This window comes from Panthera leo, chromosome A3 (genome assembly GCF_018350215.1).
Source record: "Panthera leo isolate Ple1 chromosome A3, P.leo_Ple1_pat1.1, whole genome shotgun sequence".
NCBI classification, from domain to species: domain Eukaryota; kingdom Metazoa; phylum Chordata; class Mammalia; order Carnivora; family Felidae; genus Panthera; species Panthera leo.
The window spans coordinates 104,249,924-104,266,716 of NC_056681.1; the positions used below are offsets into that span (position 1 = coordinate 104,249,924).

A 16,793-nucleotide genomic window follows, 5' to 3' on the forward strand; every position below is an offset into this window, starting at 1 on the left:
ACATATTCATATGTATACATATACATACATACATTCATTCATATACATACATAATATACATATTCAATCACAAAATCAATAAATGGTTATTCCAAATGATAGTTAACACTGGCCAAGTATGCAGCACTAGCTCAAAGGGAAGTGGACTATTTTGGTGATTTTCAATCACCCTGGAAAAAGTGACCGATATTTCCCTGACACAGGCTTCAGTTTCAACGGCCTGCAAACAGCCCAAAAGATTATTTCCCCATCAAGAGCTGGGCATTCACAGCAACTCAAAGCTTTCTTACCCTGCCCCATGAACTGAGTGCCAGGACAGATTGCTCATGCTAGCTTTAGAAGGGAGGGTTTCAATAGTAATCTCCAAATTCTGTTCTTGACCGTACCCCTGAAGTTGCCTTGTCATGAGAACGCAACTGGTAGCCCCCGAAAGAGGGCAGCAGTCAGGACAGCCAGGATCAAGTAACTGAAATTAAAGTTTCGTTATTCCCTTATCCGAACCAGCTCCGTGTCTCAGAAAAAAATCACGCACCAAAGGCTGTTCCTCATGGTTCCACTCGCACTATTCCCGCTCTACCCACACCAACTTCTCTAAAGGCTCAACTGGGTATGTGATGCAGCACGCCTACCTCCAGTATTCTGGTATCAAAATCATCATATGTTTCTGTGGAGAGAAAAGAAGAAGGCATGTAGATAAACGGATCTCTACAATTAGTGCACGAAAGCATTTCTCAAACCAGGCACCGTCACTGATTTTTAAGTGAGAAGGAATCTCAGATCTTTTCGTGTCACTCCCCAGGCCACACCCTAGTCCTCCATGATCACCAGACTGCTCCACCACTAAATTCCGAAAACTCGGCCATCTCCCTGACTGCATCCTCCTACCCCTGCAGCTCTCTCACTCAGCAACTCACAAGGGGTGGTTCTGGAGCTCCCCAGCACCACCAGACTCCTGACCCCTTCTTTATTTTCCCTCGGACCCCCTACGGTCTTCACAGCCTCTGCCACTCAGCCAAGACACCATAAGCCATCACTTCCACCAGACGTTGCAAATAGCCTCAACTTCCTCCCCCTCTTCTCTCCCCACCATACCATCTAGGCCAGAATCAAGGCAACTCTCTGGCCACACCTGACCTACTGGGTGCCGCTGCTAGAGAGAAGTCAAAGCAGAGTACACACGTGGGCCACGAAAAAGTCATGGTCTCCAACTCAGTCAAGTCCTCCCTGCTGCCTGTTGGCCTTTTATGTCTCTTTCCACTCACCACAGCAGCCATTTCAAACACTCTGGGTTCTCTGATTTTTATTAACTTTTTCCTATAGAAAATTTCACTCACATAAAAAATAAGATAGAACAGCAAAATGAAGTCTTACACACCCATTAGCCAGCTTCGACAATTATCAACTCCTAGCCAATCTTCTTTCCTCTAAGTTCTGTCCAATTCCTACTTCGTTGGGTAATTTTTTTTAATTAATTTATTTATTGTTTAATTTACATCCAAGGTAGTTAGTATATAGTGCAACAATGATTTCAGCAGCAGACTCCTTAAAGCCCCTTACCCATTTAACCCATCCCCCCTCCCATAACCTCTCCAGCAATCCTCTGTTTGTTCTCTATATTTAAAAGTCCCTTGGGCACCTGGGTGGCTCAGTCGGTTACGCGTCTGACTTTGGCTCAGGTCACGATCTCATGGTTCTTGAGTTCGAGCCCCGAGTCGGGCTCTGTGCTGACAGCTCAGAGCTTGGAGCCTGCTTTGGATTCTGTGTCTCCCTCTCTCTCTGCCTCTCCCCTGCTCACGCTCTGTCTGTCTCTCTCTCTCACAAATAAACATTAAAAAAAAATTTTTTTTAAGTCTCTTATGTTTTGTCCCACTCCCTATCTTCATTATTATTTTTGCTTCCCTTCCCTATGTTCATCTGTTTAGTATCTTAAATTCCTCATTTGAGTGAAGTCATATGATATTTGTCTTTCTCTAATTTCACTTAGCACAATACCCTTCAGTTCCATCCACATAGTTGCAAATGGTAAGATTTCATTCTTTTTGATTGCCAAGTAATACCCCATTGTATATACATACCACATCTTTATCCATTCATCCATCGATGGACATTTGGGCTCTTTCCATACTTTGGTTATTGTCAACAGCGCTGCTATAAACATGGGGGTGCATGTGCCCCTTCGAAACAGCACACCTGTATCCCTTGGGTAAATACCTAGCAGTGCAATTGCTAGGTTGTAGGGTAGTTCTATTTTTAGTTTTTTGAGGAACCTCCATACTGTTTTCCAGATGGCTGCACCAGCTTGCATTGCCACCAACAATGCAAAAGAGATGCTCTCTCTCCGCATCCTCGCCAACATCTGTTGTTGCCTGAGTTGTTAATGTTAGCCATTCTGACAGGTGTGAGGCGGTATCTCATTGTGGTCTTGATTTGTATTTTCCTGATGATGAGTGACGTTCAGCATCTTTTCATGTGTGTTAGCCATCTGGATGTCTTCTTTGGAAGAGTATCTACTCATGTCTTTTGCCCATTTCTTCACTGGATTATTCATTTTTTGGGTGTTGAGTTTGATAAGTTCTTTACAGATTTTGGATACTAACCCTTTATCTGACATGTCATTTGCAAATATCTTCTCCCATTCTGTCGGTTGCCTTTTAGTTTTGCTGCCATTGGGTAATTTTGAAGCCAGTCCTAGATACCTGTCTCTTCATCAAAATATTCTGGTGCCCATGCTCATCAATGCTCATCCTACTTTCAGCAGATGACCCCATCTCCTCCTCACAGACTAACTGAAGCCACCAGACAGCTACCACTCACCCACCACACCCCCAGCAGGCCCACATTTCCACTACCAACAACATAGGCTCCACCTGAACCCATAGTCACGAGTTAATCCATTTATCCACCCTGGGTCTGGGTCCTCATTAGGGTTTTAGTTTATGAGTTTTTTTTTCTCCCTCCCATACCTTCATCCACTCAACTGAAGCATTTTGCTCCGTTCTAAGCATGTTTACCTGAATCTCTCCATCTCAACTTCTCTCCTCTTTAAGCCAAATTTAACAAAGTAGCCAAACTTATCTATTTCTTCATCTCCTACTCATTGACAATATTGAATTTTTCACGTGAGTTTTACTTCTTTACATATTCGGGATGGGGTGGTGCGGGGAGGACTTCATTTTCTAATTTGGCCTGATAAGTATTAGCAATTTTTATTTCATGTATGCTTTTATGACACTGAATGACAACTCTCTGGTTTATCTTCTGTTATCAAAACAGAACTCCCAAGCCACGCTGCTCCATAGGTACCCCATGAGCACCTGTGTTTGAGGAACTGCACCCGACAAGTAAGTCTGTATAGCTCTCAAATAGACCACCACATTCAAGGCTCTGAGAAGCCACACAGTAAGGATTCCAGAAGCCAATGCTTTGCATCCTGTGTGTGGACTACTTTTGCGTATGGGCCTCTAGTGTTCCATAAAATACAACTGAGTAATTAACACGAAGTTATTTCAATAATGCTCAAATCCCTTTTTTTGGAAAAAGGCAATCTAAACAGACAAGTAAAATCCACTTAAGGAATTCTGGAACTACAAGTACTCTCTCCATCACAAAGGTAAGCAACACCAGGACTCAGCTACCTCCATTGGGACCAGGGTCCGGGGGGCCAAGACTGACGCCTCCCCACGTGTTTCCACTCCATCCTCGCTCCCGTTTAACCTTCATCTTCCTCTTCCGGTCCCACTCTTCCCTCTGCTGGACCATCTCCGCCTCTATCTTCTCCTGGTCTTCCTTGCTTCTTTGGGCAATGGTCTGCACAGCTCCGTCTCTCATGAGAGGGACATTGAGACCAGGCCATAGGAAGCCATGACGCCCTGGAGGTTTGAAAACATACATTAATAAGAATTTTTAAAAATCATTCATTTCTTACATGCTAAAATGGTAGGCAAGGGGTGTACAGATAATGATGCTGCCGGAGGGAGCTTAAACTAACAATCACTTGGCAGGCCACTTGGCACCATCTATTAAAATTTTAAGTGTACCTACTGTAATAACTAGTAATCCCACTTAATGCTACCTACAGAAACATTCCCACACAGTTACGAGGCCTAAGTGTGCTTGGACAAGGAGGTCCACTGAAGTGTTACTTGTAAAGGCAAAGAGTGGAAGAGATCGAAATGTACAGCAATAGTGGACTGGTTAAATGACTACAGCATCTTCAACCCGTATATATTCTACACTAAATTCAAAGAATGAGGTTGCTATAGAGATACTGATGTGGAACAATTTCTAAGACCTAATATTAGTGAAAAAAGTAAATTATAGGACAGAATGTACCATATGATAGAATTTACTGTTTTAAAAAGAAAATATGTATTTCTTTTAGGGTATTTATGTATATAAAAACATTAAAAAGGGTCAGAAGAAGGGGCACCTGGGTGGCTCAGTCAGTTAAGCGTCCAACTTCAGCTCAGGTCATGATCTCATGGTTCATGGGTTTGAGCTCCCTGTCGGGCTCTGTGCTGACAGCTCAGAGCCTGGAGCCTGCTTCAGATTCTGTGTCTCCCTCTCTCTCTCCCCCTCCCCTGGTCGTACTCTGTCTCTCAAAACTAAACAAATGTTAAAAAAAAAAAAAAATTGTTTTTTAATAAAAAAGGTCAGAAGGAAACACATCAAAATGAGATCAGTGCCTTCCTTGGGGGCAGCAACTGGGATTGGTGGGGAGATAGAAAGGGCATCAAGGGGACTTTAGATTTCTCTACAATCTTTGAATTTTTTTACTGAGAAAGTATACACATATGATTGCTGTACTTTTTAAAAAGTTAAAAAATTAAATAAGATATAAGGTGAGTCATCAGAGAAAAAGATTCAAGTAGACACGTAAGTGCAGTGAAAGGTGTTTTCTTTATGCCTGAAAGCTATTATTACCAAGGATAATTGGTCAATAACCATAGCACAAAATGTTGATCCAAATACACTATACAATTTTTACTCTTTAAAAAACACAAGTATAAACAGTTATGTTTCCAGGGGTTGGCAGACTAAGGCTCAGGGGCCAAATCCTGCCCACCACTTGTTTTTATAAAGTTTTACTGGAACACAGCTCTCCTGGTTAGATCATATATTGTCTAGGACTGTTTCTGTGCCCCTTAGCAGAGTTGAAGAGTTGTAACAGAGTCCATGTGGCTCACAAAGCTAAAAATATTGACCATCTGGCCCTCTGCAGAGGTTTGCCAACTTTCACCGAATCATAAGACCCTTGAGGGCACTGTCACAGAAGATGTGACGCAAGGGCACTTAGGCTTGTGGAATGAATAACCGAATGAATTCCTATGGGATTTTCTTCCCCAGAATCATGGGGCATTAAGTGAGCCATTTGGTTTAATTCTAAAACTGCAAACCTAATGCCCTTCATGAGAAATGTATGAGGCTTCTAGGCTATAAAAATCTCTACAAAACTGGGAGGGAAACTTTAAAAAGCACATTAGACTTTTTATAAATAAGCTTACCTTCACCAATGATCTGACCCCTGTTCAAATCCTTTCTTCTCTTTTTCTTAGTTCTTTTGCCTCTTCCTTTTCTTGCTCCTGCACCAGTCTCTGCTAAAGCGCCTTTCCATAGCTCATCTGCTGTCACTGTAATGAAACAGGTTTTTTGGTTTTTTAATTACCAAGCAATGATCTGTGGTCCCCTGCTGAATAAAAAAGGCCCAAAGAGTCCAGCTCACTTGTATCACTGTGGTGATGAAAATAAAATTATATCATTCTTTATACATATCAAACACATGGTTACATTTGGACAACCCAAGAGATGACTATACTATTCTCAAAGCGCATGGCCTCCCTCCACAAAAGACAGGCAACATTTAAATCCCATTTGCCGGTAGTTCATTTCCCAGACATCTCATCAACTATGTTACAGGTCTCTTCCCTGCCCTCCTGCCACCACTATAACCACTGAGATAATACCTATCCTTAAATACAGGTTTCTTAGCCCAAACAAGAATCAACATTGCAATCTGAACTCATAAATCTTAATACTGTGAACTGTTTGCTCTATTCTTCTGTGAATGCCTTAAATACCTCTGTGCATCCTTCAAAATAAGATGCCCACATTCACCTTCAACTCTAATTAAAATCTAAACCATACATAGGAAGGAATGAGGAGGTAGGAGTCTGATAGCTAATATTTGCATAGAGTGTGTGTATTCTCAAACCATGCTTGCCTTTCACTTGATGTATAGACCCCTACACTGCTGATTTATTTCCATTTGTGAATTTCTAGGATCCCCAAATCTTTTACTACCATACATTTCAATCAGTACTTACCCCTCTGTACTTGTGGAATATTCAGATTCATTACTTTCGACACTACTGAATTCTATTTATGTAGCCAATTTAAGTCCTATCTTCCCAAGGACTTCCAGCCTTTCACAGTATCACCAATTGATTTTACAGTCATAGATTCTGTCCCATTACCAACTTATTTAATAAAGAATCACAGCCACACAAATGTTGTAGTACTCAAAACTCTAAGATACATCTATCTACATGCCGGAAATACTAAACATATTCCGGAAAACAAATGAGTTATCTTCATTCTCTTACCCTTAGGGTTTAAAAGTTCTACCTGCTTGCTTCCTGAAAGGTCTTCCCTTGATCTTCTGAGTAGATAGCATGGAAAGGGAAAAATGTTTTGGATTTATATTTTTAAAGGCTTTAATCTGTTCGGTATCCCATTTATGTAAACACATACATATTAGAGTTGATCTTCATAACTGAAGCTCAGAAGTAACTGAGATTCCACATCACATGCTGCTTTGCACCTCCCTGATCAGAGCAAAGGCTTTAAGTTGAGCTCAAACTTTGACGCTGATTCACTTAAAAGAACACAAGTTTGAAATAAAATCACCAACCCCAAACTAAATTCTCACTAAACATTTGATTTTGTTTCCTAACCGCTTAAAAATGGTGCTACCTATAGATGCCATCAAAAACTTGAAAGTTCACAATGAAAGCACTTTTAATGGGGGCATATTAAGAGGTCAATTAGTTTTTCTTCATTTAGAATAAGCAAATCACTCATTAATACTAAAAAGGATCTGGGGCACCTGGGTGGCTCAATTGGTTAAGCATCTGAATTCAGCTCAGGTCATGATCTCACGGTTCGTGGGTTTGAGCCCCGCATCAGGCTCTGTGCTGACAGCTCAGAGCCTGCAGCCTGCTTCCGATTCTGTGTCCCTCTCTCTCTAGCTCTCCCCCACTTGTACTCTGTCTCTCTCTCTCTCTCAAAGATAAGTAAACATTAAAAAAAATTTTTTTTTAATAAAAGGGTATACTCTTGGGGCGCCTGGGTGGCTCAGTCGGTTAAGCGTCCGACTTCGGCTCAGGTCACGATCTCACAGTCTGTGAGTTCAAGCCCCGCGTCGGGCTCTGGGCTGATGGCTCAGAGCCTGGAGCCTGCTTCTGATTCTGTGTCTCCCTCTCTCTGCCCCTCCCCCATTCATGCTCTGTCTCTCTCTGTCTCAAAAATAAATAAAAACATTAAAAAATAAATAAATAAAAAAAATAAAAGGGTATACTCTTTATTTCTAAAAAAAAAAAATACTAAAAAGGATCTGATTTTAAAAAGAAATTGATATTGACACAAAGATGTAAAAGACTAAAAAGTTTAGTTCATTTTCTTTATTACATATTCTAAGAGGAAAATAAAATTTCGAACTACATCGGGAAAAGACAGTGAGTCATATGTCAACTCTTGAATGCCATTATGCTATTAAAAATGGTTTTAGTCTTTTTTTCAGATTATAACAGAAATAGTTACTTTTTAAAATTTAGAAAATATAGGGGTGTCTGGGTGGCTCAGTTAAGTATCCGACTTCAGCTCAGGCCGTTTCTCACAGTCCGGGAGTTCGAGCCCCACGTTGGGCTGTGTGCTGACAGCTCCCTCTCTCCCTGCTCCTCCCCCACTCACACTCTGTCTCTTTCTCTCAAAAATAAATAAACATTTAAAAAAATAAAGTGAAGTAAAAAATGAAATTTGGAAAATATAAACACTATGACAAGCATACAAAAATTAATCATAATCCCACTGTTAAATCAGAACATACATTTTTTCTTCCTTCATGCATATACACATAAGTGTACATACATATTTCATTTGTTTTAGACAAAACTGAAATTATGCTACATGTACAATTTTGCATCCTGGTTTTTTTTACACATTACATTGTGAGCCTTATCTCATATTCTTACTATTATTCACAAACATAATTTTTTCAATGGCTCTAAGTTGAATTAAGTTATTTGACAGAGATTTTACTATTTTAACATCAGAACATACTGGTCTGATTCTAATTAACCTGAGATGTTATTTAGAATAGATTTACTATTATTTCAGCTCTGTCATTTCTGGAAGGGCTTAGGTAGATTAACATATATACCTGTTAACTACCATAGTTAGGTAAAATATATTTCATGTTTTATACACACACACACACACACACACATACATATATGCAAAATCCACTATTACATCCAATTTGATACATGGAGCTATTTCAGACTTAATCATGCTAAGTAAACTACTTGCTAATTTGGATCAAAGGTATTTAAATGGTAGATCCCCGCCCCCCTCCACACACACACACACCCATAGCAGAGGGATAGATTTACAAGTACAATGTTAAATACTCTTAGGAAATCTTAATGAGTTTTGATAAATTATAGTTTTTGGTTTTTGTGGGGGTTTTTTGGAGGAAATTTACAAAATCAAAGACTATTTCCTACTGAAACAGCAAAAGCCAGCTAGCTCAATGCTAGTTTCAACTGAGGTCATCCTCTTAAAGTTAACCTTAGTGTGACTTGGGAGCAATAAACTCATAAGGGTTCAGAGTCCTGTAACTGGGGAAGAATGTAGGCTAATGGAGAGTCAGAGGCAGATATGAGACAACAGTGCACGGACAGGGGTGTCAAAGGGCAAGGGGCACCTCTAAAACAAGAAGAGTTAGAGAAAAGGACTTCTAGGGCAGGGGAAAAACAACGGACAGTCCCTGGGTTATGATGGCTTGACTTGTAATTTTTTGACTTTATAATGGTGCAAAATGACATATATTCAGTAGCAACTGTCCTTCGAACTCTGATTTTTGATCTTTTCCTCTTTTCTCTTTGCACCAAAATTCACAGATACAACTGAGCCTGTGTTAGTTGCAATCCCCCTACAGCCTGGTCCTCATTTCTGCACTGCTACACAAATGACCTACCTACTATAAGACTTCCAAAGTGAAGTGATCTTTGATAAAGTGACAATGGAATACTCTGTAGTCACGACACTGCACTGAAGAAGTCTATGTACTGACATGGAAAAACATCTAATACACTGTTGCATGAAAAAAGTAGCCGACCAGTGTTTTAAGGTAGTAGAATTATAGGTGATTTTCTTCTTTTTGATTTTCTGTATTTACCAAATAATCTAAAATGAATTGGCTTTGTAATCCTAATTTCTTTTTTTTAAACAGAAGCTCTTCTTTTTTTTTTTAAGTAATCTCTACACCCAACATGAGGCATGAACTCACGACCCCAAGATTAATAGTTGTACGCTCTACCGAGTAAGCCAGCCAAGCATTCCAATTCTAATTTCTTTTAATTTGTCTAATGCTGAGTTCTGAAATCAATCTCCATTTATTACGAATCAAGATAATTTCAGTTCAGACTCGACTATTTCAAATACTACTGCAAGTCAGAGCAGTGTTAGCAAAACAATGTCTACTTAAAATTAACTTTTCCTGACTTGTACTCTCTCCTCAACTGAAATGCAACTAAAAACAGACTTTGATTATATTCTTGGTGTGAATCTACATCAGCAGGGATCTGGGCCACGATTCACTACTCCTTAGGTCTCAGGTACCCAACCAAGGGGATAAAAGTAAACGAGTGCTCCCCAAAGAACAGTACAAATACCGCTGGTAATATGCGACATAATCCCAGGAGGTACTCTAAGGATTACTTTTATTTTAATAGCACATCATATACTAGTCTCTAAAGTGTTCATTCACTAAAGGAAGAAGAAAAAGAAGAAAAATTAAGATACGAAAGCACCTTTTATTTTTCTGTTTCACGAAATGGGAAGTTTGTAGCCAGTCTACGTACATTTAGTGAAGAAACTATAGGATCTATACTGCTGGCCCATCAAGTTACTGGGAGAAGAAATACAGCATTGTGTCTGTAGCGCACGGGTCAAGCTGGCAAAATGACGGCTGCCTCTGGTTCCTGGAGATGACAAAGGGCCTGTAGGGAGACGGAATAAAACTTTGGGTTAGATGTTCCACGCCTGCAGGAAAATATTGCCAGCACCAAAGAATGAATCATTACTAATGAAAGTAAGTCACTAAAATCCTGAACTTTTAAGAATCGTATTTTGAGGACAGTCTTTCTTTAAAACATAAATCAAAACTTGATTCTGCTAACTTAAATGTCCATCCTAGTTACAGAAGTTACAGTCTGTCCACACAACGGATGTAGCCATCTGAAGAAAGATGGAGATCTGTCCTTACCAGGGTTGCTACTTGCCCTTAGGAGCCCACAATCAACAGTGTAGTCTTGGCAAATGGCGACCTCTGCTGTATGAGCAGGGCCATGTACCCGTGTGGAAAGTACTATAAATGACCTGTTCAGAAGAGCAAGGTGCAGAACAGTAGAACATCCTGCCCTCCGTGTTGCAAAAACCAGGAGGGGATATGAATATACTTTATAGACTAATTTCAGAAGCATATAAAGGAAACTGGGAACAGCGGTTGCCTCTGAGGAAGAAAACTGATGCGTTTGGGGTTAGAACGAGAGATTTGCTTTTTTGTGGTTCTTGGAATTTTTCTAACTACATGCATGTATCACATAAAGTTTTTATGAAAAACCATGTCTTAGAGGCAGCCATTTGACCAATCCCATGGATGGTGGTGTCCAGTGAGGGCAACGGCAGGGGTGACAGGATTACAAAAACCGCGTACACACTCCAGCTTTGCATTTCAGTGGAGAATTTAGTCACTGTGAGAAAAGTGAAAAGGAGAATTAAAACAGCCCTCGAGAGAATAAAGTGTATTTAAGGGCAACAGGCTTGAATAGAAAGCCGAAGAGTGAAAGCAGCTATTTTCGAGTCTCTGGGAAATTAGGCCAGTCTCTGGCCTTCCTCACATAGGCTTCTGCAGGCCCCATATCAGCTCAGGTTGGGGACACTACCTGGCTCACAATAGAGGGCACAGTCAGTAGTTTACGAACGAATGAGTCACCCAACTAGTCAGTGAACAAATAAAGGGAAGAGTTCAGGTCACCACCCTCTTCTGAACCCCTCAAGCAAGGTATGAAAGCATCTTCACAAGTGGGGTTAATAATATGAAAGGGAGGAAGACTAAAAGTAAAGCTCCAAAAGGCCAAGAAAACAATGAGATTTCAATTCCGCCCTAACCATAGGGAAAGGGGGTTCCACGGACCGTAAGCACAACATGGACCAAGCAAGGGTTGGTTTCCTTCCCTTCTGGAGAGTGACTGAAGAGAGGGCCCTGCGCTATGGCAGTGTAGAAGCAAAGGCCTCTGCAAAGACCCTGCATTACGAGGATGCATCACAGTCCCCAGACAGCTCAGGACCCAGTCCTGCCATTTACTGGCTGTGCAATCTTGAGCAAGTCACTTAGCCTCTCACAGACTCACTCCATCGTCTGCAAGATGGAAAGGACAACCCCCTCATAAAAACTGGTGACGATTAACCAATATAACGTGTTACAAGCCTAGCACATAGGAATTAGTCAAAAACTGTAGCTATTATTTTTTAAAGCCTTGAACTATAACAACTGTAATCATACAAAATTTGAAAAATACTCTAGACCTTATGTACTTCCATTATAAAGAATGCCCCCCCCCCAAAAAAAGTATGTGCTCTGTTCATTTACAGTTACATGAAGCCCTCTAGCATTAGATCCTGTAAGAAACAGTAGTTGGATAAATGAATCTCACCATTGCTGAGAACAGTCTTCAATGCCAAAATGGAAGCTGTTGGAAAGGTGTTTAGGTAAAGCTGCCTGGACCATATGTGACCTGTAAATTAAAAAAAAAAAAAAAAAAATCTTTTAGGATACTTTCTGCATTAAAAGGAACATTTTAACACCCAAAGAATATTAACATCTATAGAATAAAAGAACCAAGAGAAGGAAGTGAATAATTTCCAGGTTCCATGACCACGTGAAGTAGACAGCATCACCTTCTCCTTCATGCTCACATCTAACCAGTTACGAAGCCCTATTAATTCTCTGCAAAAATCTATCAGCTACGCCCTCCCCTATGGTCTCACTGCCCCCTCTTTATTCAGGTGCCATCCCTCAGCCACAAAGTAACAACAGTCCCTTAGTAGGTCTTGCTGCTACCCCTCTCATTCCCCATCTGCCGTCAGGCAGCCCTTCCTAAAATAACAAGTCTGGTCACCTCCCAGCTCTGATTTATCATTCTTTGGCTCCCTACTGCCTGCACCAATTCAAAACTCCTCAACATAGCCTACGTGACTGCAACGAGGACCCAACCTCCCACATCAGCCTCACTTGCCACCACTCTCCCCTCCACCCTCTCTGACTACACCAGACTTTGTAGTCATTCTTTTTTTTTTTTTTTTTTTAAAGACAGAGGTTGAGAGTGTGAGCTAGGGAGAGGGGCAGAGGGGGAGAGAGACAGAGAGAGAGAGAGAGAGAGAGAGAGAAAGAGAGAGAGAGAATATCTTAAGCTGGCTCCACACTCAGCACAGAGCCCTAAGCAGGGCTCAGTCCCATGACCCCAGGATCACGACCTGAGCTGAAATCAAGAGTTGGACACTTGGTCACCCAGACACCTCCAACTTGTAGTCATTCTTGAACACACTGTGCTCTTCAATCCCTTTGTGTCTCTGACACGTTCTCCTGAAATATCACTCTTGGTGAAGGCTCCTGGTTCCCAAAGTGGCCCCCCCAGCACTCTGGGGGAGAGAGTCCCCCTCTCTCAAGACTCTGAAACTCCCGCAGTCTCAGGCTGTAACCGTATTATGTGCCACTTCACATAGCAGAGTGCTTCCAAACAGGTTCTGACAGCATTTACTCGTAAGTGATTTTTGAAAAGGGTACCAAGACAAATCAGTGGGGAAAGAACAATCTTTTTAAGAAATGTTGCCAGGACAGGGGCGCCTGGGTGGCTCAGTCGGTTAAGCATCCGACTTCGGCTCAGGTCATGATCTCGCAGTTCGTGAGTTCGAGCCCCGCATTGGGCTCTGTGCTGACAGCTCAGAGCCTGGAGCCTGCTTCGGATTCTGTGTCTCCCTCTCTCTCAGCCCCTCCCCTGCTCACACTCTGTCTCTCTCTGTGTCTCAATAATAAATAAACATTAAAAAAAAAAAAAAAAGAAAAAAGAAATGGTGTTAGGACAAACGAACATCCTCTTGCAAAACAATGAAGTTAGAGTGCTACTTCATACCATATATAAATATCAGCTCAAAATGGGTCAAAGACCTAAAGGTAAGAGGAAAAACTATAAAACTCTTAGAAAAAAACCATAAGGTACATCATCATGACCTTCAAATTGGCAATGGTTTCTTAGATACACTAAAAGCATAAGCAACAAAGAGTAAATAGATAAATCAGACTTCACTAAAATTTAAAACTGTGTTTTAAGGGACACTATATTCAGAGTGAAAAGACAACACACAAATGGAGAAAATTTTTGCAAATCATCTATCTGACAAGGAACTTATATCTAGAGTATAGAAAGAACTCTTACAATTCACTAATAAAAAGACAACCCAATTTAGAAATGGGTAAATAGGGGCGCCTGGGTGGCTCAGTCGGTTAAGCGTCCGACTTCAGCTCAGGTCACGATCTCACGGTCCATGAGTTCGAGCCCTGCATCAGGCTCTGGGCTGATGGCTCAGAGCCTGGAGCCTGCTTCCCATTCTGTGTCTCCCTCTCTCTCTGTCCCTCCCCCATTCATGCTCTGTCTCTCTCTGTCTCAAAAATAAATAAACGTTAAAAAAAAAATTTTTTTAAAAAACGAAATGGGTAAATATTTGAATAGACATCTCTCCAAAGAACATTCATAAATGGCCAAATAAACACACACAAAAAAGATGTTTATAAGCCACCAGGGAAATGCAAATCAAAACCACAAACTGATACCACTTCTCACCCACTAGAATAACTATAATCAAAAGGACAAATAATAACAAACGTTGACAAGAACGTAGAGAAGAACTCTCACGCACTGCTGGCGGGAGTGGGAAACTGTACAGCTACTTTAGAAAACAGTCTAGCCATTCCTCAAAGTTACACATGGAGTTACCGTTTGATCGTTTGATCGAGCAATTCCACTCCCAGGTCTATACACAACAGAAACAAAAATACTGCACACAAATATTTACAGCAACATCAGGCATAACAGCCAAAAGGTGGAAAAACCCAAATGTTCATGAACTGATAAATGGATAAACAAAATGTAGTAGATACATGCCACAGAAATTCAGCCATAAAATGGAATGCGGTAGTGCTACATGCTACATGAATGAATCTTGAAAACCTTATGCTAAGTGAAACAAGCCAATCACAAAAGACCACATAGTATATGATCCCGTCTATATGAAATATGCAGAACACAGCAAACTATAGAGGTAGAAAGATCAGTGGTTGCCTAGAGCTGGGGGCAATGAGCAAGTCGGGGGGATGAGAGCAAAAGGGTATGTTTTTGGGGAGATGAAAATGTTCTAAAAATTTATTATGGTGATGGTTGTATAGATTTGCAGATATACTAAAAACCACTGAATCATACACCTTCAGAGGATGAATTGTATGGTGTGTAAATTACATCTCAATAAAGCTGCTACCAAAAGAAAAGTTTATAATGCACCAGAAGGAGAAAAAACAAAACAAAACAAAACAAAACACAACCAGGCTCTGGAGCCAGATGGTGTGGGCGCAAAAACCTGACCTCCTCCCAGTGTAACTTTGAACACGTTTCTCAACCTATGTGTCTTAATTCTTGGTCTGCAAAATAAGAATAGTAAAAGCATCTATCTCACAAAGGCACTGTATAGATGAAGTGAGGAAAAGCCTAAATAGTTTTAAGATAGTTCCTGGAACACAGTAAGAACTCATGAGGGAAAGCTACAAACGCTACAGGTGTTATTTGAATGGAGCCTTGAAAAGAGGAGGTGGTCACAACATGAACAAAAGTAAAGAATGTTCAGGTCAGATTTCCTGCCAAATCATTTCAGGTTAAGTTTCCCAACAAAATGAGTTACCAAAAAGAAACAAACAAGACCTTTTCCGTTTTCAGAGGTCTTTAGAATTTGGAATTACGAATGTTGGGTTGTGGGTTTACAATAAAATAGAAGGATGAAAAAAAGCCCTAGTCATGAAGCACAGTGATAGACCTTATGCTAAAGGATACAGCAGACTGACCCTCCTCAGGCTGCAAACCAACAAGGGGGGCGGGGGGGGGGGTGGGAGGGGAGACAACAGTAACAGCAAAACTAAGGACATTCAAAACATCCTTCTTTTCAATAATGACACTGATCAGCCCGGGATCTAAAATGACTGACACTAATCCTATCCGACCCAAGCTGCAGGACTGCCTCCATCGGCTTCGAACTGCCACATCGACTTCACCAAAGGAACCTGTGGGTCACGCCCGCCGGGAAGGCGATGCTTGCTCCCCAGTTTCCCGCGCCTGTTAGCCAAGCACGCAGCAGGAGTCCGGTGAACTGGAACGAGCCTTGGACAGCGTCCAGTCCACCCTCACTTTACAGACAGAAGCCCTGCGACCCAGAGAGGGCGCGGAAGCGTGCAAGGTCACACAGCAGCTCCGGGCAGGATCGGAGCCCGGCATGATGGGTTCAGAGGCCGCTTCTTTCTGCCCGTGCATCCGCAGGCCGCAGGCGAGCCCCCGCTCCCGTCCCCGCTCAGAGCCCCTCTCCCGGCGTCCCGGCTCTCACCCGCCGGCAAGCCACACAGCGCAGGGAGGCAGCCTGCAGCGCGTACCACCGCCGCCATGGTGGAGCCCTGAGAGAGCCTCTGTCCAGGCCGCTTTCTCCACCGCCTGCCGCGACTGCTTCTCGCCAAACGTCTGGCCACGGCCTGCGGCTGAATTCCCGAGGCCAAAATGCCGCACCGCAGCGCACACCGAGGTGAGAGATGGTCTGCACCGGTAACAGGATAGAAATGAGTACGGCGCCGCCGCGGACAGCCCCGCTGAGGGTCCTCGCATTAAGACCCGGGGGCGGGGCTTGGGCTGGCTGCCGGTGGGGGCGCAACCGAGAAGGCGGCGGGTGGCTCCGGCGCAGTGAGTTGGTGCTGTGGGCGGTTCGCAGCAAGAAGTGCGAGGTACAGACGAGCGCGAAAAGGGTCTACGTGAAGGTCCAAGGCTGATGTCTCCAGGAGGCTTAGAACTAATAGGTGAATAAGACCAGGAGTATAAAGTGTTCATACCCAACTTCAGTAAAGCTTGGAAGTTGGTTAGATTTATTTAAGCACTTCTGTTACCTTGTTACCTTGGACTTCACACGCATTTGTGTGTTCTGATTCTAACGTTTGGTCACACACTCGTAACCTAGACCTATGCTACGGTTTTTCACGAGACCCACTCGTGGCTTCATACCATCTGGGCCTGCCCACATTACCCAAGTATGTAGACGGATTGAAGACACGGACTTCTTGTAAGAAGCTAGTATTCCTGCTCAGGCCGACCTCTGATTTTCAAATTTAGTATGAAAATTTTCAAACACAGAAAAACAAAAATAGTGACAAG

At 42.1% G+C, this 16,793-nt stretch overlaps 1 protein-coding gene across 2 annotated transcripts in view; it reads right to left on the bottom strand.

Moving 5' to 3' along the window:
- Nucleotides 1–16,178, bottom strand: part of MRPS5 (mitochondrial ribosomal protein S5) — a 29,122-nt gene extending 12,944 nt beyond the window's left edge. Inside the window, exons 1-6 of one of the 2 annotated variants that reach the window (XM_042933086.1) lie at nt 15,982–16,178; nt 11,997–12,077; nt 10,143–10,280; nt 5,505–5,630; nt 3,636–3,869; nt 630–664 (exon numbers count right to left, since the gene is read on the bottom strand). In XM_042933086.1, the coding sequence (XP_042789020.1) occupies nt 630–664; nt 3,636–3,869; nt 5,505–5,630; nt 10,143–10,280; nt 11,997–12,077; nt 15,982–16,039 (672 nt within the window). In that variant the 5' untranslated portion in view covers nt 16,040–16,178. Of the gene's footprint in view, nt 1–629; nt 665–3,635; nt 3,870–5,504; nt 5,631–10,142; nt 10,281–11,996; nt 12,078–15,981 lie in introns of those variants that run through there. The other variant, XM_042933087.1, reaches the window with a different exon arrangement.
- Between the last annotated feature and the right edge of the window lie 615 nt (nt 16,179–16,793).